The sequence below is a fragment of the Idiotropiscis lumnitzeri genome, chromosome 3, assembly GCF_059441095.1.
Source record: "Idiotropiscis lumnitzeri isolate Australia: NSW breed Sydney's pygmy pipehorse chromosome 3, RoL_Ilum_1.0, whole genome shotgun sequence".
NCBI lineage: Eukaryota > Metazoa > Chordata > Actinopteri > Syngnathiformes > Syngnathidae > Idiotropiscis > Idiotropiscis lumnitzeri.
The window spans coordinates 9,372,330-9,399,799 of record NC_142393.1 but is presented as its reverse complement, the minus strand read 5'-3'; the positions used below and the strand labels follow the sequence as shown (position 1 = coordinate 9,399,799).

At 41.2% G+C, this 27,470-nt stretch overlaps 1 protein-coding gene across 2 annotated transcripts; it reads left to right on the top strand.

The window, feature by feature from the left end:
- The first annotated feature begins 436 nt into the window (after nucleotides 1–436).
- nup210 (nucleoporin 210) lies at nucleotides 437–27,210 on the top strand. Of its 2 annotated transcripts, none has more exons than XM_088291782.1 (40): nucleotides 437–807; nucleotides 3,139–3,278; nucleotides 3,881–4,012; nucleotides 4,950–5,046; nucleotides 5,636–5,786; nucleotides 6,837–6,969; nucleotides 7,052–7,210; nucleotides 7,457–7,522; nucleotides 7,590–7,696; nucleotides 8,996–9,136; nucleotides 9,261–9,398; nucleotides 9,533–9,688; nucleotides 10,334–10,532; nucleotides 11,317–11,462; nucleotides 12,706–12,924; nucleotides 13,159–13,332; nucleotides 13,450–13,642; nucleotides 13,823–13,929; nucleotides 14,458–14,562; nucleotides 15,063–15,164; nucleotides 15,297–15,425; nucleotides 15,666–15,793; nucleotides 15,873–16,008; nucleotides 16,089–16,151; nucleotides 16,580–16,759; nucleotides 16,837–16,917; nucleotides 17,022–17,153; nucleotides 17,265–17,423; nucleotides 17,674–17,765; nucleotides 17,850–18,024; nucleotides 19,404–19,579; nucleotides 20,748–20,968; nucleotides 21,064–21,200; nucleotides 21,922–22,033; nucleotides 22,498–22,644; nucleotides 23,354–23,604; nucleotides 23,698–23,902; nucleotides 24,693–24,812; nucleotides 25,292–25,366; nucleotides 26,839–27,210. In XM_088291782.1, the coding sequence occupies exons 1-40, from the start codon at nucleotides 659–661 to the stop codon at nucleotides 26,877–26,879; spliced, it is 5,574 nt and encodes a 1,857-aa protein (XP_088147908.1). In that variant the 5' UTR covers nucleotides 437–658; the 3' UTR covers nucleotides 26,880–27,210. The 2 variants fall into 2 exon arrangements, with proteins under 2 accessions (XP_088147908.1, XP_088147907.1); XM_088291781.1 differs by having other exon boundaries at nucleotides 24,690–24,812.
- Nucleotides 27,211–27,470: the final 260 nt, after the last annotated feature.

Here is a 27,470-nt window from a genome sequence, read left to right as displayed (position 1 = left end):
GCAGAAAGTTAAAATAAAAATTAATAATACATTACAGTATGGTATAATTAAACTTTAATCCCATGGTGAAATTTAGCACATTTAGGCATTTCAACCGGCTAATACATGCAATCAACAAACAGGATAGTTATCAAACTCTAACCTCATGTTGTATGTTATGGATTTTGGAGGAATAGGACTTATAAAAAGGTTCCGTGTTACTGAGGGAATTGTGCTTGACGACGTGTGGTTTGTTAAAAAAATAGATAAACAATGAATCAGGTTTGATGACTTGTTGACACATATTTTCAAGTACTGTGACGATGCAGTGAAAACTTGAGTAACCTGAGTTATTACAAGATATTACAACGCTAGACGCAAATTACGTTGAGCGTTTTTTTTTTAGGTGAGTGTACCTTTAAGAAAGCGCATCACTCGTCGCGGAGAGTGACGTTGCCGCATGCTTTCAAGTCCAACTTACTACTGGCGGGTTCATGTGTTAGGTACTAGCTTCGGTTCATGTGTTCTGTTTATAAGTAAACTCCTGAGTTTGTTCTCTTTCCGGAGATTCACAACACCGCCACGATAGATAGCAACATTTTAATGAGGCGAAAGAAGTTTGTTGCGGTTTTTATTCATTTTAGTTTCGCTACCAACAAGTCACGTTGATTGCGCGGAAATGCAGTCGGTGTTAGTTTTGCTGTCATTAGTAGGCGTTTTTCACAACTGTGGATGCTCCAAGCTGAATATACCCAACGTGCTGCTGCCATTTGCCAGAGATACACGAATTAACTTCACACTGGAAACCACTGAGGGCTGCTACAGATGGTGAGTGGAGAAAGAAAAAAGGTGGTCAAAAAGTGTCATATTGCAACCTCCTGCACGTGGAAACGACATCTGTTAGTCACCAACAGTTAGCAGCCATGGGCAAACTACGGCCCGGGTGCCACATGTGGCCCGTTAAACGTTGTAAACCGGCCCGCCGAACCTGTAAAAATTAAATGAATAAACCTTGTTAATGTTTTATTTTCCCTGTAATTCTTATGTGTCCCCACTAGAAGGCGCACTCTAGATTAATTGACTTGCTCTAAATTTCCACCCATCTGATCCTGGTCCGGCCCATCTGTCAAGTTTTCGAACCCATTGTGGCCCGTGAATCAAAAAGTTTGCCCACCCCTGAGTTAGGGGATGAGTGAATGGGCGGGTGAAAGGGACGATGTGTGAAAACATATTTCGCCAGCACAACTTTCTTTGTGCATCTTATACAAGTACAAAACCCAAAATGGTCTATTTTTCACTAAAAATCTCAGTTTATAATTTTTTAAATAAAGAAACTGAAATTATTTATCATTTTTTTTAAACTATTCATTTTGGAGAAATTAGGAAATAAGTGACAACTTGAAAAACGCTTACTATTAACGAGGAATATAGCCACACCACCCTCCACTCTCTCCATTTTTTGGCGAGTCATGAAAGGGACCGATTACAAACCCTCCATTGGAAATCATTGTACTTTCATTGCTTAAAACATCCAAAAACTGTGATCGATTAGCACCAAAATTAATGTGGACATCCCTACCTATGACCACTTCAACATATAAAAATGATTAACCTCTCCGTGTCTGATTTAGATGAGAAAGAGGAACTGTGGAAGTGAGCAGAGGTACATAGATGATGCTGTTAGGACGCTGCACACACGGTGAGCATAAAAGGACCAGTCAGGATATTTGAAGTGGGATTGAGTAGACATGCACATTTATTTGGATGAGGATTAAGTACAACGCGCCGTTATATTCTTTGGAGCGTAACAGCTTTGGGCTACGCATATGCCACTCAACGGAGCATTCCAATGCGGCCACACTTGGCTGTGGAGTCGGCCTCCTCGCTGGAACTTTTTGTTTGCTGAACATTGACGCTCCCTAAGTGGCACTGCGATGCGCACCGTTTAAGAAGACCACCTCCAGGGTTCATTGATGCGGAGTTTATCTGAAATCTACGCCGACTCGCGCCGTGACGCTGACAGCTTCATGAAATGGTTGCAAGCAGTGATGGACGCGAACGTGCATGGGTGGCAACAGCCAGGCATCCCCGGCACCAAGTCGCCGGTAAGACGCTTATTTTGTTGCGCTAACGTCTGTTTAGTGACCAAAAGCTAATTGCTTCCCCGAGCAGTGCTGTTAATTTGAACACTGTCGAAGAACGTATGTTGTTCCCTGTCTGGGGGCTGGTAGGTGTAAACATCGATGCCAGGCTGCCTCCTCACACTTAACAAAAGATAAGCTTTGCGAAATGTCAGAAATATAACCAGTCGGGTTTATGTGCACATTCTTGCTCTTGTCCGCTTCAGACTGTATAAGTGGAGAATCGATTGGCGCGGTCTGATTTTGTGGAGGTGTACACATAAGCTCACGTTTGATGTCAATAAATCCAAACTATTGGGCAGAACGTTTTTATACTTTCACAGTTTGAAGTGGACAAGAGTAGTAATGTGCATTTGCATTTTGGTGGCGATACGTCGCCTTTTTAGACAACGGAACTGACAATTCGAGCAATATTACTTTGCTTACCTCCCTGCTGTGACGTAGACGTTGAAACCGGAAAAAAAATAACAAGCCGAGCTACAAAAGGCCAATTTGTCGTAAATCGCATCACAAAAAAAAAAAAAAAAAAAAAACTGAAATCACTACAGAGTCCTGGGGGGGCATTTTAGTGCTGATCACATTTTTACACGCAAACCTATTATATTAGTGCCGATGTTAGCGTCAATGAAGCGTCCCTCTAATTGTTTTTTCTTTCATTATGAAGATTATGGGAAGCCAAAATTGAAATCACTATTCAATTTCGATTAATTGCCTAGCCTTAGTTTAAAGTATGAGCAAAGAACAGAATTTTTTATTTTTTTTTGCCATACCTTAGACGCTGCTGTCCTTGAAGTAGAAATGAAAAAGTCCAAGACTCCGAACCGGAGAAAATGCTTAATTCTTAATGCATTAATGAAACACTATGGAGATCGCGAAGTACTGATGAGTTTAGGCCCTTTTTGGAAATCCCTCAATTTTCTTCCTGAATGTTTGAAATGTTTCTGTCAAGGATGGTGAGCAAAGCTACTTAACTTTACTGTGCTTAACCAATATATTCAGTGGACTCATGTTCTTCCAGGACATCAACTCAACCAGAAGTAGTGAGCGTCCAGCCCATAGACGAAGAGCCCAGCCGAGGCTGTTCCCAGAGAGCCGTTCTTCAAGCTCTTTACACAAAGCCCTCCAGATTGGCTAGCATCATTCTTGCTGAAGATGTTGGTAAATATAAATCAAAAAAATTCAAACCCTTTGAGCTGTACTTAATGGAGAGACTCTACTCAATCATCAAATTATTCTTATATTGCACAACATACACGCTTTCCTTCCTTTTTATTGTTGTGCAATTGCTTATGTATTATGTCTTGCTCACATCAATTTTAAAGGTCTTTTTTTTAGAAACACCCTCCAGCCTATGCCCAAATCATAGCTACAGTATTTATCAGCCAAACTACGGCCCGGGGCCCACATGCGGCCCGTTAAATGTTATAATCCGGTCCGCCGAACTGAATAAACCTTGTTAATATTTTATTTACCATATAATTCTGATGTGTCTCCACTAGGAGATGCACCCTAGATTGATTATCTTTGTTGGGGTGGAGCCTCTTACTCAACGTTTCCATCCATCTGTTCCTGGTCCCGCCCCGTGTCAAATTTTAGAACCCATTGTGGCCCATGAATCAAAAAGTTTGGCCCACCCCTGGTATATACGGTGCATGATTCAAGATCCAAGTTTCTTTGTCCTTATCAGCACCAACACATTTGAGCTTCTTGAGTATTTAAGCGCTTTGTGTCTAACGTGTGATGCCCTCCGTCATTCACAGTGACAGGACAGGTACTGCGCTGTGATGCAATCGTCGACGTGATCTATGATGTCACCATTGTGTCCACCACCAGAGAGCTGCACCTGGAGCTTTCACCCCTTGCACTCAAAATCAAAGCACTGGACTCTGAAGGTGCCCGCGAGATAAGCTTCCTTTCATTATAGCCCGCCGGTGATTTGCTAAGTACTCCTTTAACCGAGCTAATTAGCATATCTGGGCTGCTCTTGATCAATGTATTCATACTGTATACCATTTTCATCTCTGTGTTCATGTCATTCATTTCCCAATTTCCATCTCAATTTCAGTTTATTAATTAGAATGTCACAAATGAACTGTGGGTACAGTCTGATGTTTTCTGTTTAAGGCTCTAGGGCAGGGCTCTCAAGCATGGTACCCGCTTGCATCAAATAGCCACCTAGGGCCGTATGAGTAGACCACAGGTCTGTTCTAATATTAGATCACCAGTAATGGAACATTGTGATTTTCGAGGAATAATGCAGATGTGATCGTTGGAAAATATAAACGCTTGCCGAAATTCATTTGTTTAGCACTTTTCTACCATGAAAAATCACGTTTGATAATTGCAAAATCATTTACATTTCTTTACATGGATGAATGGAATACTAATAATGACATAATTGAAGGTAATTTTATCAAATTGGTTGTCTCAACAGTATGTCATCAAACTCATAGCCATTTGGTGTAAATCAAAACCCAAGAAGTAGCTGAGCTTTCAGAAAAGTTGGTCACCCCTGTTTTAGGGTCTCAGACTTTATGTTTCATTGACTTTGGCCTTTAGATTTGTTATTTTAAGTAGACTGTAGAAGAATGTGGACGATCCTGTCATCAAATGCAGATTGGTTTCATACTAGCTAATCCAGCTGCCAGTTGTCAGATGGGCTTGCTCGACATTGTTTAAGGCCAGCCAGCCGTATGTTGATCTGAGTCACAAATATATGCAAATATCCTCGATTCCAACAGTTACATACCCACTTGTTTAATCTTCACTAAATTGTTTGAGTATAAGGAGAAGTCTAGCATGACTATTGTGCTTTTACTTTCTTTACAGGAAATACCTTCAGCACGCTTGCAGGTCTGGTGTTTGACTGGAGTTTAGTGAAAGATGTGGACGCAAACGGATTCTCTGATTCTTCTAATTCGTTACGGTGGGGCTTCCGTCATTATCGGCATTATTCAACAGCAATGGAATAACGTAGTTTATCTATTTGTCATTACTTATTAGTAAGATACGAAGTACAGAAGTTCAAGTCTATCTTAATACGCAATCCTTTTAGACCCCCACCACTAGATGGCGGCCACACATTTCACAACATCCAGCCACCACCAATTAACATTGATTTCCTTACAATATACAATACAACTTTATTTATATAGCGCATTTCACAACAGCTGGAGCTATAACGTAGCGCTCACATTTGCTGTGTTTGCAGGTTATATGGAGACCAATCTGTTACTTTTTGTTTGGTGCTTTGCTGTTGAGTTCAAATTTTCTGAGGAAAAAACCTATTTAAAAAAAATGCATTTTCTGGAATGGATTAACTGCATTTCTATTATTTTCAATGGGGCAGTATGATTCGAGATACGAATGTGGTCATGAAATGGAAAAAAAACAAAACAAAAAAACTTATAACTCAAGGCACCACAAAGCAACTTGTGGTATTTTACCATATGCTCTTTTGAGTAAAATGCAAATGACAGCAAAGTTAACATTTCCATGTCTTGTCTCTTCTCAAGGTTTCTGAAGTTTTCTGAGTCCTCATACACACCTCCTGGATACATATCTGAAATGGAGCGTGTTGGAAAACAGGGCGACATTATTTTGGTCTCAGGCCTCAAAACCGGACATGCTAAAGTGAAGGCCAAAATCCAAGAATCATTGTATCAAGTAAGATAAAAAGTCTTTCCCAGCACAAATATTCAAATGTATTGGCTGATTGTCAGACAACCTCCAGTATTTCTTAGTGTTAGAAGACGAGAAGAATTTAAATTGTGGCCTCTGTGTGACCGCAAACCTCCACTGATGGGATCTAAAAATAGCAGGCTGGGATAATCATTGGTCCCTACCTGAATTGTAATTTCACAAGTTTATGGCTGGTATGTGGCAATAATAAAATAAAATTTAACTTGAGTTAAGGACTCTCCCTATCCTCAAGACTGTGAAAAGACGCCAATATAAGTGACAAACTGTAAAATGGAGTCATGGTGTGGGAATACATATTTTTTTTAAAATAGTGGCATTTGTCAATTACATTCATTTTTAAAGTTTTAAATTAAGTACAGCTTGTTTTGATCTGTGTGCTTTAGAGTCTGATTCAGTAGTGGAATAAAGGAGACGTTAATGCATTTTTTCCCTCCAAATCTGCCCATAAAAGGTCTTCAGTATTCTTCTACCAACATATGCAAAGCATGGTAAATTACAGGACACTTTACATCCATTTTTGACAATCTAGTTGAAATTGCTCAGTTTTGGGGTGGGAGAGGCAGTCTCGTCTAATCCAAATGCAAAGTACAGCATTTGATGCCATGACGACCCACTGCTATGCGATTTATCAACTTTTCAGACTTTGCAAGCGGCTCATATATATGTGTGTTGTATAAAGAAGGGCACGTATCTTAAAAATGGCGACAAATAATAAAATATCATGCTCAGGGTGCCCAGATAGATTCTTTTCTAGCCTCACCATTACTGTTGCAGCACTTGCTCACAAACACATTTTCAGAAATGGGCAGATAAATAAACATTGACACGGTTGTTTGATTTCACATTTGGCGGGTGGGCAAGCAGTCTGGAGTTACACCAATTTGTATACAGTCAATTAAACAAGTCAACTTGACTTCATGTCCCCTTTCAGTCAAACTCCCTTCTGCCGTTTGTCATAAAATCACTGCTCTTGAAGCCGAAGCCATTATTGTTTCTATGATATCTGTTCCGCAGGGTGTGGCCGCAGCTGAGGTGAAACTACTGATTTTAGAGAACATCTTACTGAGCCCCGCACATGACGTCTACCTGCTGGTCGGAACGTCAATCCGATACCAAGTCCTGAAGATAAGACAGGGCTCGATAACCGGTAAGACTGCTGAGTGGAGCTTGCGTTTGAGTGCTAGGGTTAATCTGAGATAACGTGCTTTCGTTTCCTATTGTTTTTCAAGAGCTCGCAATGCCATGTGATCAATATGAGCTACACCTTCAGAACAGCGTGGTCCACAAAAACGGGAACCCAGATGTTGCCGTGGCGCGGCTGGGTCAAAAAACCTCCACAGTTAGAGCCATTCAACTGGGACACATCAATGTCGTGCTCGACCATAAAAGTATCCTTCTGAAATATGCTCGCTTGCGCTCTGTTGGAGGCTTAATGATGCGCTGATGGTTTAGTAAGCTGCTAGCAGACTAGTACCACATTGTTTTGGACTATACGTCACTCCAGTCGCACCAGTCATAGAATGTATAATGAAGAAGAAAAACCACTCTGGAGTACAAAGAAACGTATTTTACAAAAATCAAGATCAAGAATATTAGAGCCCACTGGTTCAACTTTCCTTACAAGTATGATTTAGGTCTTCCGATGGACGTGTTTCATCTTCCCAAGAGCACTCTGTATGTGGTGGAACCTGCCTACTTACGTAAGTTCAGTCACTTCAGTTGTCTTTTGGAAAAAGTGTCTTTTTCAAACATGTGTATTTGATTTAGGTTTTAAAATTCATCCTGGAGACAGTTGGGTTCTGGAAACAGGTCGAGAGTATGATGTCCTGATTGAAGTGCTCGAGAAATCTGGAAAAAAAATCTACCTGTCTGATGTGAGTAAACCTTGGGAGAATAACACCTGTAGATGAAACCGTCCTCATAAAATGAATACTGGTAATGTGCAAAAGGGGCCGTGACGTACTTTCGATCTCGCCAGTGATTATCAAATTACTCACTGGTTCCAAATATTCTTGTAAGTGTTTTTTTTTTCTTTTCAGAAAGGCATTATTTCATCACCTCAGATGGTTGCATTTTGGTCTGTCTTTTTGGATTATATAATTTTGCATGGAAGAAAATATAGCTTTTACCTAATCATTACTTCATTATGAATATGATTAAAGAAGTATCTAATAAAATTGTTCAGTGAATTTATCCAACCAAGGCCTATATTGGAAACCGGTTCAAGAAAGACATCGATGTGAGTTGTTGCTTCTGTTCTGACTCTCCTGAGACTGTGGTTCATCAATTTTGCCATTGTTCGTCAGTGGTGTAACCCGTTTATTTTTTGTGACATTGAAAATAATAATAATGCATTGGTTTTACATTTGTGGACACTCAAAGGTGTTTAACAATAGATAAATTATTCATGCACGCACACATTCACGCTCTGGTGTTGGTAAAATATGTTCTGGAGCCACAGCTGCCCTGAGGCAGGCTGACGGAAGCGTGGCTGCCAGTTTGCACCTACGGTCCCCCTGACTCCCACCAAACATTTTTACCAGTTACCGTACATCAGTCTGACTCACATTGGAGACAAGGTAGGTGAAGTGTCTTGCTCAAGGACACAGCGACTCATGATTCGGATTGAGCGGGATTCAAACAGCCAACCCTTCGGTGACTGGACGACCCGCTCAACCTCCTGAAACTTGAGTTTTGTCATATTTTGGAACAATGCACTTTCTAGTTTTAGATAAGTGAGAATCGAATATGTAGAGCTGGGTACTTGACCCTTTTTATAAGGAGGGTGTTAGTTTCTTGGAACGCACTGACATCTTTCAGACATATCGGCAAGTTTCAAATTTATTGTACTGTTAAAGGATTCTAATCACCATATAATTATTGCGTAACATTGAAGCGCTCGTGTTTTTCCCATCCGTTCATCTTTCTGCTGTTGCGAAGATAGCAAAACGTTAACCGGACGCCGAATGTGAGATTCACGAGCCAAATCGGAAGAACGTCACGGACCTGATGCACATTTTCCATACCGTGATGCCAGCTGTGTTATAACGGTTCTTTTGCTCACATAATACGCACTTTGAATTGCAGCTCACAGCTTTACCCTGGCCGTCTTTCATACAATGCTGCATAAAGCATGGCTTTTGATGTTGCTTTTCTCCCTCTTTTTTTGGCAGAACATCCGTATTGACACAGTTTTTCCTTTGGAATACTTTGACATTTTGCACTCTTCCCTGAATGGATCTTATCATAGGGTCAAAGCAATGAAAGACGGCCGAAGTGTCGTCGATGCTACTTTAAGAGCTGTGGAGGATGAAGTAAGTTTTCTTTCTACTTGTTCACGTTTTAATTTCAAAATGCCATTTGTGTTAACCTTTTGTTCATTACTAAGAATTCAGTGGCCCGCCTTTTCAATTGCTGTGTTCTCTGTTCCGCTTTTAGAAGGGTGAGGTCCACCCACTCGCCAACCCAGCCCACAATGAACAGGATGTGGAAATCTATAAACCCATAGTACTTAGTCCCAGTATTCTCACGTTCCCATGGCAACCCAAGGTCGGCGCCTATCAGTACACAATAAAGGTATAATTCATTATTATGAACAAGATGATGACATAGTTATTGCAGAAGTGTTTTGGGCAATTACCTCTCATACTGTCCCAATTCAAAGTCGTTGAAAGGTGTATTTGACAGTATTTGCGGAATACTTTGGATAGGCAACGGGTGGCAGTGGAAATTTGAGGTGGTCTTCCTCCAACACACGTGTGGCCACGGTGACTGTCAAAGGCGTGATGACGACTGTCAGTGACATTGGTGTCAGCACAGTTAAAGCGCAGGATACGCGCAATCCACTCCAGTTTGGAGAGATGAAGGTATGGTCACATCATTGATAATCCGATTAATTTTCTCTTGTCAGCCAGGTGATTTCGTACCTTTTTCAAGGTGGTGGTTTATTTGCCTGCTTTTATTGATCATTGTAAAAACTGAAGATGACTGGGCAACACATGCTTTTAATTTCTCATTTTTTTTCTTACTTTACTTTGACATAAGTCAGTCATCAAAAGAAAAAAATGACATTTCTTAAGATTATGTTAGTGGATTCGTCAACATGCAAATTTAATGGGAATGAAAAATCCCCTTCAAAATATCCACACCTTAGGCGAGGAGTATGACATATTCACAAAGTAACGGCCTTTTTAAATTCCAAGTGACAAGGGTTTATATTAATGCCGATATTCATATTTGTTCTTGACAATGGAGTATTGACCGCAAAACTGTTAGTTTTTGGGAGCAAATATCCAGTTTTAGCAGTGCACCAAGTCCACATGTCATACCTTCATTTCTTTTAATTTATTAACCTCACATATAAAACATGACAATTTTTGGGGCCTAAAAAGGACAAATGTTCAATTTTGGGGGCTGTCAAGCTTGTTACAGCAATTCATCATGAACTGAAACGTCTACAATCTCAACCCCAACTTTGACACTGATGATTTTGTTCAAATTGCTTCTTATAGGTATACGTCGTTGAACCTGTGGCCATGGACTTTGCTCCCTGCCGGGTGGAGGCCCGCGTGGGCATGATTCTTGACCTACCGCTCAGTATATTTGGCCTTCTGGAGGAAAAGGGCATGGAGCGCGTCATGTTGAGTGACTGCTCTCACTTTGACCTGCAGGTTGATGAAGAAAACCAAGGCGTCTTTCAGCAGCTCGAAGGCGAGTCTGCAAATGCATTGTGATGTGGAGCAGCTGCTTCAGTACATAAAAGATAAATTCCTCCTTTTGTTGCCAGTTTCCTCACTCACAGGAGAGTTGCCATCAAGTGACAGTCGCTAACTAATCATTGCTCATTCATGGTGTCATACAGTAGAACAGTGACAGTCTCATGTTGCGTCGAAAGCCAAAGAATAAAAATGTGTCTTCAAACAAGTTTTAAAAGTGGACGGAAAGGGGGCTAACATTTAAAATGGAAGGTCATTCCAGAGAGAAGGACCGACAACAGAATAGGCGTGATCCCCTCTGAGGCTCGCTTAGTCCTCGGCACCTCTAGTTGCATCTGGTCTGCAGACCTGAGGCACCGGGCAGGTGCGTAGGGATGGAGGAGCTCAAATAGCTACACTGGGGCCATTTAAAGACAAACAAAAAAATGAACTCTAAAGTTTTCTGGGAACCAGTGAAGAGAAGACAAGATTGGTGTTATGTGCTCCAGTTAAAAGGCGAGCAGCACCATTTTGGACCAGTTGGAATCGCTTGAGGGAGGACAGGCTTACTCCAAAATTAAGTGCATTACAGCAATCTAGCAGAGATGTAACAAAGGCATGAAAGCATTTATAAAATAATGTTCCATCGTTGGATCACCAATTCATAAGTGAAATAGAAAGCGGGGAGCAACGAACCCTTTTTGTTCTACGGAGAATCATGAGTGTGTCTTTGTAAACAATTGCGGGTATTTGTGCATTTGCATTTTTTCCCCTCCAACACCTATGCTTCTGCCTTGCAGATCGACTGGCTCCAGGCCAGGGCCACTGCAGTGGGGTGAGAGCCAAAGCCCTGGCCCCAGGCTACACCACGCTCTCGGTCAGCTACACCCACGGCAACGTTCACCTGAGCGCAAAGATCACTATTGCAGCTTATCTTCCACTCAGCGTGAGTCTTAAAAAAATGTGTTGATAATCAAAACTACCAATTTCCTTGTGGGCAACCATCCTGACTTATTCCCCTTGAATGGGCCCCAATAGGATCGAGATGGATCACAAATGTTCCTTCAAGGCATTGTTGTGATTCTCTCTCTCTCGTGCCTCAAAGGCCAATTAGCCTTTGTCCTCTAAGGCGGCAAACCCGCTCATGCTCACACCTGCACATTCATACACAGCCTGCTCTTACAATAAATGCAGAAATGGGATGATCAGTGACTCTTCCACTGCTCCCCTCTTGGGTTTTTTCCAGGCTCTATGCATTTTAATTATGCATTATACGCTTGCTAGTCTGATTTATACAAGTATGCTTCTCTGCTGCATAGGAATGAGAGGGGCTGAAACAGTTGTAGTAGAATACAAAATTCAACAGTATGACATGTTTTGATGAGGTGACAAATACCCCAATGTGGAGCCTTTTAATACTCATGATGTAGTCACAGATTTGCTCTTGTGGGATGTTATATCCAGTTTACAACATATATTTTGATTCAACACTTGTTTTGAAGCATTGTTCTTGAGACTATTGGAAATGTTATTTTTCGTGTTAGTGATGCATGTTTTCTGCTTTGCATCCATTTTCTTGAGCCCAAAATGTAAGCAAACCCAACAATTCAAGTGCCTCTTGACCCGTATGGGACCTTGACTCCGTCTGTTGTGATGAAGATGCAACTATTTCAGGCACGGCTATTATGCCTCCCTCATATCCATGTGTTGTAAATAACGTAAAGCGGGGTCATGTCGCAAAAACAAACTACACTACACAATGTTGTGGAATAAAACCCAAAGCCAATGTTGTGGCAGCAATATTTCTTTGGCAAAAAATTATTTCCTCATTTTTTTTCATTACTTTGATAAATCAAGTGCATGAATAAGAATTAAATATAACTTCCTTGGTTTATTATTCCTTAAGCCACCTGGTGGCAGCTGTGTGGTACTGGCATTATAAGTCAAAGTTTTTAAAATGAAAAAAAATCAAGCTGCTTATTATTCGCCCTTGCCTTAGTCTGTCATAAGAAACACAAATATTTATCTAAAAGATAGAGAACCTCGGAGAGAAGTGGGACAATAAATGTTGGCCTCCGCGATATGGTTCATCATATCGCTACGCTCTACCTGATCTTCTTTGAAATAATTTTCTTAGAAACATCACATGTTTAAGTGACACTAATTGTCTTGATGATGTCATTTGGCAGGCTATTGATCCCGTGTCAGTGGCTGTAGTGACACTGGGTTCCTCTAAAGACATGCTGCTCGAGGGTGGGCCTCGGCCTTGGGTTCTGGAGCCCTCTACATTCCTCTGTGACTTGAAAGCTGAGGATGAACAAAGTGTCACCCTTACTCTGACTAGCCCACTGTCTCATAATTATGACCAGCACTTGGTCAGAGCGACCTGCAAGGCATTGGGAGAGCAGGTAATTCCTCCACGGTTACTAAATGTCAGGCATGACTTCTACTTCTTTTAACTACACAAATAAGTGCTTTCCATTTGAGCGTGTAATTTGTTTTGTTTGTATATAGCATTGGCCACAGCATCAAATCCAGCAGAACGTTAGTTTATATAATACGATTGCCATTGCAGAGATGCAATGTATTATCCATGATGACCCACTGTCAGAACTTTGTAATGATCCATCGTGATTGTCCAGATGCTGGAGGTGAGGGTGAGTAACAAGGCCAGTGTGACCAACCCTTATCCCGCTGTGGAGCAGGCATCTGTAAAGTTTGTTTGCGCTCCTCCGTCACGCTTCACACTGGTCCCAGTGTATGCCATCCCACAGCAGGAATTGTCCTGCCCTCTCTTGCAGCAGAATAAATACATGGTAGGCATGTCTTTGCCTCTTACTTAATTTTCCAATTTTTTTATTTATTTATTTTTTGTAAAATGATCAAAAATGCTCTGTTAACTGCCTGTACTGTGTGTGTGTGTTTTTTTTAAGGTACCAGTTTCAAATTACCGCAACTCAGTTTTGGACCTTGCAGCTTTTGATCAACAAGGGCGGAAGTTTGACAACTTCAGCTCACTGAGCATAGTGTGGGAATCAACCAACGTGTCCCGGGCCACTATCGAGCCTGTCCGACCCATGACGCTTCAACTTTTCGAGGATGAAAACAAACAGATGAAATTACACGGTGAAACAGTCTGTTATTAAAATTTGGTGATATGTTGTATTTCAAGAGACAAATGGATGGGTGGTTTAGCTCAATTGAATGCCCCGACTTTCATTGCTGTGTTTCTTTGATGTCTAAAATTATTGCTTTTTTTTTTTTTTTTTTTTTGTGGCAATTGCTTTTCTTTTTCATCTGTAACAGGCCGGCAGACCATCGTCGTGCACCGTCAATCGGGGATTGCTGCCATCACAGTGACAGCGCTGGATTACCAGCTTTCACATATCAAAGCAGCCAAAGTTCATAGTCGAGTAAGTGCCGAATTTTACAGTTTATCTGATATTTGAGTGGTCTATTTTCTCCTCCTGCTGTGATTGTGACCTAGTGGCCCATGCGGGATGGTGAAAGATGTTAAAACCCTCTTCAGCACATATCTGCTATTAAAAAAAATTGCAGTGTTGCCTTTTCACTTTTAAAGTAGCCTTTTATTATCAAGGCCCCCATTTAATGCTTTCTACCACAAGGTAATGTGCAGCTGTTAATGTTGGTTGTAAATATGCAGTGATTGCCTTGGGCAGGGGCAACCTTCAAGATGATTAAGGTTTTCAGCTGTTTTGCTTACTTATCTGGTGTACATTCACTGTGTTGTGTTCATTGTCTGACAAAAAAAAAATATACATGTAAATCTACTCGTCCTTTAACGTTTACTTTTTATGCAAACAATTAAGAGCAGTGTTTTTTTTTTTTAAAGATTGTCAACTGTGTGGAGCCTCTGGATTGTCTTTGTCTTCATATAACCTTGTGGTATATCTTTCTGTTGCAACTGTTCTTCTGGATAGGTTGACGCGTTTACCCCCGTGTCAGCGACATTGGAACTCATATTAGTTGACGATGTGAATATTTTTCCAGAAATGTTAACCATATACAATCACCCAGATGTGCGGGTAAGATTGACGTTTTTGTTTTACTGCTTGATTACTGTTTATCCATACACTTGATATTATATTTATTTTTGCAAATAACTTCATCCAATCACGTTTGACCCTACTCATTATTGTCTGAAACATTTAGGTGCTAAATAACCTAATGAATTATAAAAAAAAACGATTTTAGTGGCAATTGTGGTCAGGTTCCTTTTGTTGTGACTAGTGATGGGCAAATGAAGCCTCATGAAGCACTTGTGATCGATCATTTTTAACTCATTTAGATGGAACCCTTTGGAAATTTAATTCATTTCCATTGCATGAGCCTTTATCTTTAGACTAAGAGCAACATCTAAAGGACTAAAAAAATATCACTTGTGCTTCATGAAGCTTCATTTTCCCATGACTGGTGTGACTAGCAAAACATGCACAACCATGCAAGTTATCTTAAATTGTGCAAAAAAAGACTTATTTCATACCAAATTTGAGTTGAAGTTAAAAAAAAAGTTTTTTCCTTGTAGGGTCACCTTGCCCTGCGAGAGGGGTCAGGCCACTTTTTTGTCAATACCAGTGTCAAAGACATTGCAAATGTGGTATTGCAGGACACCCAAGGAACCGCTCAGGTATGTGGGGGGCGGGGCATCTGGAGTTTTATAGGCGTGAATTAAGGAAATTCACAGTTTAAATACACAAGGGATAAAGAATGATTATCTTGCCAGTTAGAATTTTTCATTTGCATTCCTTTATGTCTCCAGGTTGCCCCCATCCAGCCAGGTGTGGTGCAAGTGATGGTTCACGACCTTTGTTTGGCGTTTCCATCTCCAGCTATAGCCACAGTGCATGTTTCTGAAATCCTGGAGGTGAATTTGAGAGTGGTCGACAAGGTCAGTTTCCAGTCTGATGATTCCTCATTGTGGTTAACGCTGGAGCCGCTTGACGCGATGACCCTCATTACAGTATAAGAATCACACATTCCTTACGTGCCTCAGTACGTTTGCTCAGTACGAGTCGCCAACTTCTAATATTCACAGAGCTCACTCGGTCTGAACGTCTTTTGCTTTGCCCTTCCCGTGATCCGAATTGGTGATTTCCCTAATGACTGTCCTCATGTGTCTCACTTACAGGTGGAAATTGGCAAGTCAGTAAGATGTTATGTCAGAGTGTTGGATGATAACAAGAAGCCTTTCCCAGTCAGCTATTTCCAGTTCATGAAATTGAAAGTTACGGCAGCATCTTCAATAGTCTCATTAATGTAAGTGATGTGAAACTTGATGTGTTGTTGTTAAAAATATCTCAACCGTAATGGACACGCCTTACTCTTCCTTTTCCAGACCAGCCGCCGAGTCCACAGAACACGACACTGCAGTTTGGCTCGTAAAAGGTGTTTCTATTGGCCAGACAACTTTGTCAGCGGTCGTCGTGGATCAAAATGAGAGGAAAATTTCATCTGCTCCTCAACAAATTGAGGTATTCCATTTATTGAAGTTACCTAAGTCATTATCACGACTGCTAATATATCAAACTCTCCGTTAACTCTTTCTTAATAGGTATTTCCACCCTTCAAACTCATCCCCCGGAAAATGATTCTGCTGATTGGAGCAATGATGCAGGTGTGTTTGTGTGTGCGGTACTGATGCTTTTGCTAACAGCAGGCAGCCACAGTTGAACTTGCCAGAGGAGTTCATTTGGTTCCCAGTCAGTCTTCCAAAAGGGACATTTGCCAGACTTTCTCTGGAAAACGGCATTGGCCACAACGCTGTCCTTTCCAGCTCCTCTTTGAGTGCACTGGTGTGCTCATTAAAAAGCGCCCTTATCGAATCAGATCGCCGTCTAATTGCCCAACATTACACGGGGTCAAATACCCAAGTGATGTGCCACTTTAGAAAGTTTATGGAAAAGGTTCATCTAATGATTGTTTACCTCTAATTATCTCATGGTAAAATGAACGGCTATAACTTTTCTGAAATACTTGGGCTGAATGTCACGTTGCTAAACTATCTTTTGTGAGGAACTCATTTTTATGTTCCCCTGTTTCTAGATCACATCTGAGGGTGGCCCTCAGCCTCAGTCCAATATACTGTTTTCTATCTCCAATGAGGACATCGCTTCTGTGAACGGCATCGGTCACGTCAAGGGTATGACTATTGGTAACGTCACTGTGACCGGACTCATCCAAGCTGTCGATGCTGAAACCGGCAAGCTGGTTGTTGTCTCAAAGGTAAATAACATGACGGGGAGATGCAGGTGAGATTTCTTTGAACAGATGCAATTGCAAATGGCAATCTTTGTCCTTAGGACCAAGTGGAAGTCGAGGTTGTGCGTTTGACTGCCATTCGAATTAGAGCACCCATTACACGAATCACAACGGGAGCGCAGGTACAGCCTTGCGATTGTATATTTTAAGAAATAGTTTCCAATGGAACAAATGATTTTGAAAATAGTTTGGATTGGCCCTTATCGCATTTCATTTCCTTCCGTAGATGCCCGTTTATGTGATGGGTTTGACCAATAGTCAAACCCCCTTCACGTTTGGTAATGCTCTCCCAGGACTTAGCTTCCACTGGTCCACGACCAAAAGGGACATCCTGGATGTCCAATCAAGACACTCTGTGGTATGCATCTCTTTAATGGTTCCTTTTATCAGGCTGACTAGCATCATGCTGTCTCTGCATCCGTAGAAGTATTATTCACTTTTTACTTGATTTGCCTTTGTAAACCCTCAGGCTAATGTGGAGCTCAACTCGGAACACAATTTCGGCATGCGTGTGACTGGTCGGACAAGAGGGAGGACCGGGCTCAAGGTTGTTCTCCGAGTTGTCGACCCTGTTGTGGGTCAACTTGCTGGTAATCTTCCGGAGCTTAAGGATGAGATCCAAATCCAGGTAGAACTTTAAAACTGATCTTGCGTTTAGATTTGACTACAATGTGAACTAATTACCACACGGTACATACCCCGGGTCTCTGCTGCCTCTTTCAAATTCAAACGGCAGAAGCTACACACAGCAGTCAAGTTATTGATCTTTAGAATATTGTGAAGATATAAGACTGCAAATTACTGACAAATTCAGTGTCATAAACAAATATGTGACATGCCTTAATAATGGTGTTGTCTCTACGTTTGCTTTGAGCAAGGTCTATGACAAACTACACATGCTTAATCCCAAAGTCGAGGCCGGAGAGATACTCATGACTCCAAACTCGGTCCTCAAACTCCAAACGAACAGGTGAGTTCAATTTGCAGGTTTATCTAGTTCCTCAATTACATACTGAGACAAATTTATAGCTTTATTTGTGTTGCTGTGTACTAGGGATGGTGCGGGTGCACTCTCATACCAGATGCTGGATTACACTGACCGGGTTGCCATCGCACAAGTTGATGATAAGGGCTTCCTCTTCTCTGGCTCACTTACTGGCATTTCATCACTGCTCGTTACTTCACAAGAGTCCTTTGGTATCAATCAAACTCTGATCATTGCAGTAAAGGTTAGTTTGAGAGGCTTCCTGCCACCTGCTTTCTCTTTCAAAAGATCTAAAATATCATAGGGATTACATTATTTTATTTTTGGTTCAGATTGGATTCATATGATACAATGTTTTACATTATACCGTATTTTTCAGACTATAAGTCATATTTTTTCATGATTTGGCTTGTCCTGCAATTTCTACTCAGCCCAAAATATTATTTTCAGGATTATTATTATTATTATTATTATTATTATTTTCCGCAATATGTTCTGAAAATGACTGAAAATGACATCACACTTGCTCTTGCTCAATAGTAATCACAATGATGGAGAGAGTTCAAGCATGAGATGCGGATTCGTTCATAACATAGGCTGCATTTGATAAAACACATACACATGCACTTTCAGAGTAGTAATCACGATGAATTTCCGAAAACACCTCAGGTTGACAGCAGCAAATGAGGACAAAGCTTCCGGTTCTTGTGAAAAAAAAATATAGGAGAAGATTAAGTAAAATAATTATTTCTTAATGTGGTATTGTTTTTTTCTCACTGAATAAATGCACTTGAGTTAAAGGTTGGATTTTGCTCTTTTTAAAAAAATATATATATTTTTTTAAACTGAATATATTAGAGGGTAAAGAACACATCTCTTTAACGATGTAATTTTGGAAGCTGCAATAAAATCAACTAGCCAATGACAAGATGCGGTACATACAGACTCATTTGCAAACTCAAAGTTAATCTTTAGGACATTTTGTCTCATCCTGCCTGCAACATTTTCAAATTGGCTCTAACAGCGGAACATGTCATCTCTATGGCCACCCGAGGGCCAGTCCTCAGCGGCCAGGTGGCCATTGTCGCCCTGGGCCTATGGCCAATAGCCAACTCCTGCAGTTGGGAGAAACATCTGCTTCCGTCATCACAGCATCCTTTTGTTTTTTCCGTGGTCTTTTGGATTTTTGAATAAACATCCATGAAAATAGATATTTTACAGCATGTTTACTTTTTCCTAAAATTCTGGCCATCCCTAATAGCCTCAGTTAGTTGCCATCCACTTTTACAAATTAATACCTCCTCCAGATTGAAACGTCCCTTTTTCCATCATCAACTGTAATTACCTTAGTTCATAAGTGCCTCGCGTAAACATCCATTAAATAGTTAAATGAGCTTAAAACAGACTCACGGATGAATTCCCTTAACTGTTAACGTTGAAGTTATGTTGCGATGGCGTCTTGAGCGGTGTTTAATGTTCTATAAATATACGTGCATGCATGTTTATGTTCACAGGAACTACGTAATAGGCTGTCAACATCCATTCACAATCGCACAATCTAAAGTTGTGCAATGCAAAGTCTTAAAGTGACTCACCTGCTCACCCAACATCCTCATCCCACAGGTGGTGCCTGTGGCCTATGTGCGCTTCAGTACCAGTCCAGAGCTACAGACACACACTAAGGAGAGCCTGAAAGCCTTCCCTTTGGGCATAGTCCTCACCTTCACCGTTTATTTTCACGCCAGCACCGGAGAGGTCCTGCACAGCTCTAACAGCCATCTCACCTTCTCCACGAACAGGTCGGTCTCCAGTCTACCTGTCAGTCATAGTGAATACAATACAATGAGGAGTGTTGTGCCAAAGCCACAAGCCACTCAAACGTGTTTGACTGTTGAGTCTTATGTACAATGCCAACTGCCAACAACCTTGCATAATTAATGTAATTGTTTTTCATTATGACTTTACAAGTGTAATTTTGCTTTACAATGACTTGTGTGATTGATGTGCATATATATATATATATATATATATATATATATATATATATATATATATATCTCAGAATGAGGATTTGGACCCATTTTAAATTAAACAAGGTATCTAAACAGTGCATTGATTATCAAAAATATTTTTTCAATTAATTTGATGAGCGATCAAATGTCAATTAAATGATTAATCGTTGTGCCTCTAATCTACATCACGGGAAAACTGTGAAACCAAAATATTTACAATTCCCTGCCAGAGCTGTGACCAGTTAGAAAACGCTTGCGTTAAAACCATGCTCTGTGCTTTATGAAGATGTCAAATTAATATTTTAACACTGCAATTATGGTTTGGAATTATAAGGCAGACACTCCTTGTAATTCACTATGTTAATTTACCAGACTGTTTCGTCTACATAGTTTCACAAGCAGTTGTTTCCAGCCCAGTTATGGAGTGAGTGCGTTAAATGAATGTGAGTGTTTGGCACGGAAGTGAAGTCTGTGAGGGCCTCCTCATCGGTCTTCACGATAAATTGATTCCATTACAGTGCACTCAAGGTGCTGACATTCACTTTTAGGGGAAACCAATCAAAATCAGAGTCATGCAACGCTGATACCCCTGTGACAAAAAGAATAGGCTGTGATTAAATTCTTTTAAAATCTCCAAGAGGCAATTGGATTTGACAAGTATTTCAGCCGGGAGTTGTTTCTCCGTGGCAGGTGCTCTTTAGATGGAGGCAGACAGCAAGAGACAATGCTTGTTTTTTTTAATATGACCGGACACATCATTTGGTCAACTGTTCTGGTTGAGATTTCCATAGCACGATTTATGTGTCAAATACCGTCCCACTACAGCTGTTTTTATTTTTTAATCTATGTTATCCTTCATATATTAACTATTTCCTGAGTTTAACTTCATAATCTTTTCATATTTTTTTTTTTTTGCAATTCATTTTAAAATATTTGTTTTGTTCCCGCCTCTCAGGGATGACCTGGTGCAAATCGGATCCGGGCCTGCTAACCATACTTTTACCGTCAAGACTGTCAACACAGGCCTCACGCTTCTGTCTGTGCACGACAGTGAAAACACTGTTGTGGCAGACTACATTCCGCTTCCCGTGGAGCATGCCATCCAGCCGGGAGAGGCCCAGAGGCTGGTGGTGGGAGACGTCATTTGCTTCACTGCTCAGCTGGCTAGTCAAGATGGTGAGACACTTGGGAGAATGTAAATGTGTAAAATCCTCTGAACACTTTTAGCTTAATCATCTTTTGCACGTTTTTAAAGCTACTCTGTTCTGCAGGAAGCCATGGTTCTTGGAGCTCCTCAGCAAATGCCGTTCTCCAGGTAGACTCCAAGACGGGTGGAGCTGTAGCCAGGGACTATGGGACAGCTACGGTCTACTATGAGATACCTGGTGTTTTAAAAACATACAGAGAGGTAAAGTATGTCGTCTTTATAGTCCATAGCTACTAATTCAGCTGCTACAATTCATGTGATATATCCATCCATCCATTATCTGTACCGCCTGTCCTCACAAGGGTTGCGGTTTGGGCAGTAGGCAGGGTACACCCTCGACTGGTTGCCAGCCAATCGCAAAATTCACTGATATACAGAGTGCAAGTTTTTTTTTTAGTTTTTTTTTATGTATATTACTCTTGGCCGTCATTGTCGTGATGGGGTAACCAATTATGTTCTAATTATGCATATTAAACTCCTCTGCGTGACACAAAGAGCAGAATTTGGACTCAGGAGCAGATCGGACACGGAAGTGGCAAAGTAAAAGTCTCAACGCAAAATTACAAACCAAATCTTTCATTTAATAGTCACTTGTTATATTCAGCTTTTGGATGATTGGCAACTCCTGCCGTAGTTGAATAAGTGTGTCTGTCATCACCTGCCACATCGACATTTTGTCAAATATCAATGCGTGACAAGATGACGTGGAGATGAATTACTTTTATTTTTCTCCATTACTGGATTCCGTTGCCATAGTGTATCTCCACTAAGCTGAATGTAACCTGCATATTTGTGCAGATGATTTCATGTATACTTAAACTATAAAGTTTAAATTTGCATCTGACACTAACAAAATTGAGAAGCTTCTGATTTTATTTGTTCTAGCATGCCAATTGTATTTTTTTTTCCTCCTTAATGTTAGATTGTGGTGGAATCAGCTACAAAGACCGCGACAATGGCGCAGGCACCAGTCCGAATTGGCAAGCCGACTGAAGTCTTACTCACAACCAGAGGACAAGGAACCAACCTCATTGGTAGTAAAAGAACTTTGAACCTTTTGTCGATAATAACAAAATCTCGAAAAATACCATTTAATTAACAAGCATAAATAAAAATGATCCATCTCGGGCCAAGTACAAAACCATTTGTGTCCCCTTGCTTCATCCAAAAAAAGCATGTTATTGGTCCAAATAACAATTTTGATATTTGAACATTGAAATTGTAGTTCACTGAAGCATGTTGACAATTACTCTGACAACCTGCACAACATTTTTCTCAACTCTCATTCTTATTGAAGTCAAATACAAACTGCACTCGGTTTGGTGTGTTAGCCTAAAGTTTCAATTTAAAATATTTTTAACAGTGAAAGTGTATGAATTCTCTCACTCAAAAATGCTTTCCACACAGCTCCTCCCACCTTTCCTTTCTTCATCTTAATTTCTGTAACGACGGTGCTTATTGTAGCCTTGAGCTTATGCTCGTGAAATGTATCCTGCAGGAACCTGCTCCTCTATGCAGACAGAAGCCATTGCGCAACTGCAGCCAGAAACCTCTGTCGCTTGCCACCTCAGCTTTACCAACGACGCCGTTGATTTCCCTGCAAGCAGCGTCTTTAAAACACACACCAGCTTTGATCCCAGCATCGGTATGTCTCGTCCCCGCAGTAAATTGTGTCAATTGAGACATGAGTTGGAGAATTTGTGTATTTAATTATTTAACCAGGTAGGTCAGTTGAGAACCAGTTGTCATTTATAATGACGAACGAGCCAAGAGCCAGGCAATTTTACTTGGTTTTGCATCATATTTCATTAAAAATAAAAATACTGCTGCTTCAGTGTTCCCTCAGTCACACGGTATTCGATAGCTTTGACATCAAAGCTCTGTCGAACAAGGTTGTCTCGAGCCAAACTAGGGCTGGATGCTCCATGTGAGGGCGTAGGTAAATACTGCTTACAGGCTATAATCAATATCTACGTGGCCCAAGGAGCGGCTATAAAAGGTGCCACGTTGATGTATTGACTTGCAGCGGCTCCCTAGTGCCTGAAAACTGTTCTAATTGTATTTCGGAGCCCTCTGAGGGAATCCGCATCACGGTCTAGGCGGCACCTAATTTGCTAATTCCCACAAGATTTCTAATGTGAGTGAAATGACCTTTCACCTACAAAGTCAGAGATGAGAGCAGGGCAAAAATACACTTGGTAATGTATTAAGTAAAAGCAGTGTTCCCTCTATGAGTATAATTTGTTCACTTGAAGAAGATTTTCTTGTTTGTCCGCAAGCATGTTTACACTCATGCTCGTTTCTCATCATTCTGTCCTGCTCGGCCTTCTGTTTACCTTTTGCCCTTGCCGTAGGCTTGTACACGTGTTCCATGACCCTGCAGCCAATGGCAGACCAGCTGACCAGAGTTCTGAGCATGTCCATGACTAACCTGCTGGTGAAGGCTGGCCTGGAGGGCAGCGCCTTCTCAGGGGAGCAGGTCAGCGCCAGACTGCCAATAGAGCCTGGCCTCTACTCGGACCTGACTGAGATGATCCTCTCAAACCTGCATCCATCTGCGGAGCTCACAATCTTCTGTCCAGCTGCTGCCCGAGCAGACTTGGAGGTCAGGGGCAGTCACATTTTTCAAAAAAATAATGATGCCTTTTTCTGTGGGAGGAAAAAGACTATAGCCAAGTACATTTTCTGTGTTTCTTAGGTGGTCTCCAATTCGCCCATCATTGGTATTCAAGAGGTTGATTCACACAGCGGTTTGCGGAGTCTGTCAAAGTACACCATCACGGCTTTGGACCTCCGAACAGCTGGCTCTGCTGCTATTACCATCAGCAGTGCCTCCTCGGGTCAGAGTCTCATCATCCCGGTCACTTTGATACACGTGGCTGAGCCCGGCGCAAACATGCAAGGTCAGTTCTCCTCTGTGGGTTCATGCGATGTCACAAAAAGGTTGTTGCTTGACGACCTTTAAATCAGAGTCATAGCTCAGTTTGTTTTTATTCCTATATGACTCACATAAGGAAATTGTCCAATGTATTGTATTGATGGCATGATTGTGTGCTTGCTGGAGTGACCAGCTGCAAGGGATGCCAAGTGTTCCAATTTGGCCATTTTGTTAGGGTGGCTGCCGTTTGTTCCGCGGACATCAAAGACATCCCAGAAGTGACGAGACAACGTTAACTTGACGTTTGCCAGTCAGTATGTAAGGAACGTAGCTTATGATTGACTGACATCACAGTGCCTTTACTCGCCATAAAGTGGTAGTCTGATTAATACTGTGTTTATAGAATACGAGTGAATCAGCAAAATCTGTTTTCTGAAGCTGAGCCATGATTGGTCATTACCTGACCCCCGAGCAACCGGATATTTTCAGTTAACTGCTAGTGACAAAATGGCCGCTCCCTAATTTTACTGTTAACTCAAACGCAATATTAATTGGAATGCCTTGTGTCGACGAGTGGGGCTGCATAGAACATATTCTTTCTTAGAAATTTCTTCGCTTGTCATCCCCTTTAACACGGTTTTAAATTGTTCTCCAGGCTGCTTTTATTCTGTGCAAACAGCCACCCCCGTCCCTCCATTCAGATTTCATGGACATATTGAAACGTTTCTTCCCTGTGCTGTAATTAATAATTTGTACTTCTAGGCCTTGGAAGACATTTTTAGACTTTGATTTCCTCCTGTTCTCTTCCCTAGCAGCTGCAGCAGCACTTGTTAACACAGAAGGGGGCCTCCCACCACAGGACTTTGAAAGCTCTTACCACATGATGCTGTTCACCCTGTTTGCCCTGCTGGCCGGCACTGCCATTGTCTTCATCGGTAGGGTGCCAGTTACTACGACTAAATTAGTATAATCTGGACCTGTTTGTCTTCATTGATGTCGAGTTTTTTTTTTTTTATAGGTATTTTTGTGCAGAACATGGCTCAGTTCCCACTCATGCTTGACACAAGTTCATTTCATACATGCATTAAAAAAATTACAAACAGTAAGCTGTGAGATGTATGGCAAATGCGTCACTTGTCGCAATGATTAAAGATTGCTGGCACCAACAATCATTAGTTTCTTTTTTGCCGTTGTGAGGTGGTACCGGTAGTTATTTAGTCTGTATACAGTATGTCAAAAAGCAAACGTGTCGTTACATTTTAAAGCAGTATGTACGGTTTATTATTTAAATGATGCGAGGATTTCTGTGGCTGTCTCCTTACAATGCATGTTTTGTTTTCCTGTTTGTGATGCTCAGCTTTGATGGTGTCGTAATTGCCAGCTCTTCACTATTGTCTCGTTTTGTCTCCTGCAGTCTACCACGCGGTGTTTCCTCCCAAGCATCCACCACCACCTAAAGTGGTCCTCAGAATGCTCAGACCTTACACTGGTAGGACTCAGTTACAATGATGTTTCGTGTCAGAAAAAAATTTGAAGAAAAAAAACATAAGTGGATACGGTTTGTAGTGTTCCCCACAGATTTGAAATCTACTTGGGTGGGTGGATGCTGGCAGGGGTGGTTATTTTATGCTTCATATTGTGAATTTTCAGAGTAAAAATTGTTACTCGGTGACACCACTTATTTTGTATTCAATTAAGAAAATAATATTCATAAAACTAGGCTATAATTGGATCGTAAGAGGGGAAAAAACTGAATTGGCACAGCCAAAAACAAACATACTGAGCCTTAAAACACATAACTCCATGTTTTTTGAGGTGTTATCCACAATCTCACAAGTGCGCAGAGTCTGGGAACAGAATTTGAATGTCCACGTAGCAGAACGGCTACGACGACCTCTTCATCAAACGTGAGAAAAATCATCTTGAAAAGTACGACGTGATCGACTTATCCTAAGTATGGTTAAAGTTAGCTTATTGAGACCATTCAAACATGGTATATAGTTGCCCTTTTGACAGAAGTTTGACTGGAAACTTTGCGAGGCCATCCGTATCTATTGTCTGTGGGGTTTTTGTTTTTTTTTGGAGTAATGTCCGTCGACTTTAAAGGGTTTGCTTACCCTACAGGAAAAAAAGTAAAACAATGAAAAACGTGGCTGGCTGCATTCAATGTTATTCAGAACGGAAAATACTAGAGAGAGCAATAGTGACTGGTTTTATTGCCACAGACTGCACCGCCTATTAGCACAATGAATCTTGTGAGGCTTTTTGATAAAAACCTCAGATGTGTCCTGGTAGGGGAAGTCCTGTAGTGCTGGTCCATTTATTGATATCCTGACACACGCAGCCAGGTCCTCCCCCTCCAGGTGAGTCGGTGCTAATGAATGACAGCAAAATCGTCGGTGTTTGTTCATTTTAAGGTTTGCAGTAAAGCGACAACAACACACAAAGACAACCAGCTTGTTAACATTATTCCGTTGTTAATATCCTGCAGACGGTGACGGCTGTTTGTGCCGACCAATCGCAGCACCCCCCCCCCCCCCCCCGTACGCGGCAACTTTGGTTTTTGGAGAGGTGCGCGGCAAAGCGGCAGCATTGGTGCGGAGCTCTCCGCGAGAGCGACAAATTGGCCAAATTATCACATTTTTGCTACCGAGATGTAAAGCAGCGATCCGTTTTATCCAGTTTTTTTTAGGAAGGGGGGGGGGGGGTTATTAATTGATTTAATATTTTTACACTTGAATAGTTCTCTAAACTCACCTGTTTATTTGGGCAGCTCGCCCAAGTATTAACATGATGTGGGAAACACTGTGTTCCAAGAAAAAGTATGCGTACCTTCAAAGAAGCCTGAAAGAAATGTTTCTGCTCATTAAACCCATCCCAAATCATGCAGTGCAACCTTTTTCTCATATTATGAAGGACCTTTGAATTTACTGACACTCCTGCTGCTGGCTCTTTTCTCAGCACCGACTGGCAGGGTCCGTCTCTATTCTAAAAGCTACTGACGAAGCCTTCATCATCGTCCCTCCTTTCCCACAGACGGTCGTCACTGAACGTACCTCGTCCCCCTCACAATCAAAGCTGTGGCATGTGACTGCAAAATTGTTGTCATTTTAATATTGGTACAAGACTTTGAAAGGCCTTTAAATACGTGTGCGTGTGTAAGAAAGTTTCTGTTGCAGCACTCCATTGTTAACGGAACACCAATTTTAGCCTGTTATGTAGGCATGTTTCTTGTTTGTGCTCATTAAGCGTGTTCTGTATGTTGTTTGACTTTGCCCGTATATCACAGTTCATGTAAACTTGGCGTTGTTTTCTGACAAAAAAAAAAACAAAGACTGACTTGAAAATGAGAGGAAATAATAGACTTTGTTGTTGTAGCCTAAACAAATGACTGTATGTTCAACTGCCCACTGAAAGCAGTCTAATATGTGACGATTCCTTCAAATGTGCATCATCACTTCTGCTGTGTTTTATCGCTTTGAGCCATGATGCGTGCAGCTTCTGTTTAGTTCAGTTCATTAATGTGAAACGGTAATGGATGGCAAGCATCTGTTTTAGAGTTGCTTCACTGGAAGAGAACAAAATGTGAAGTC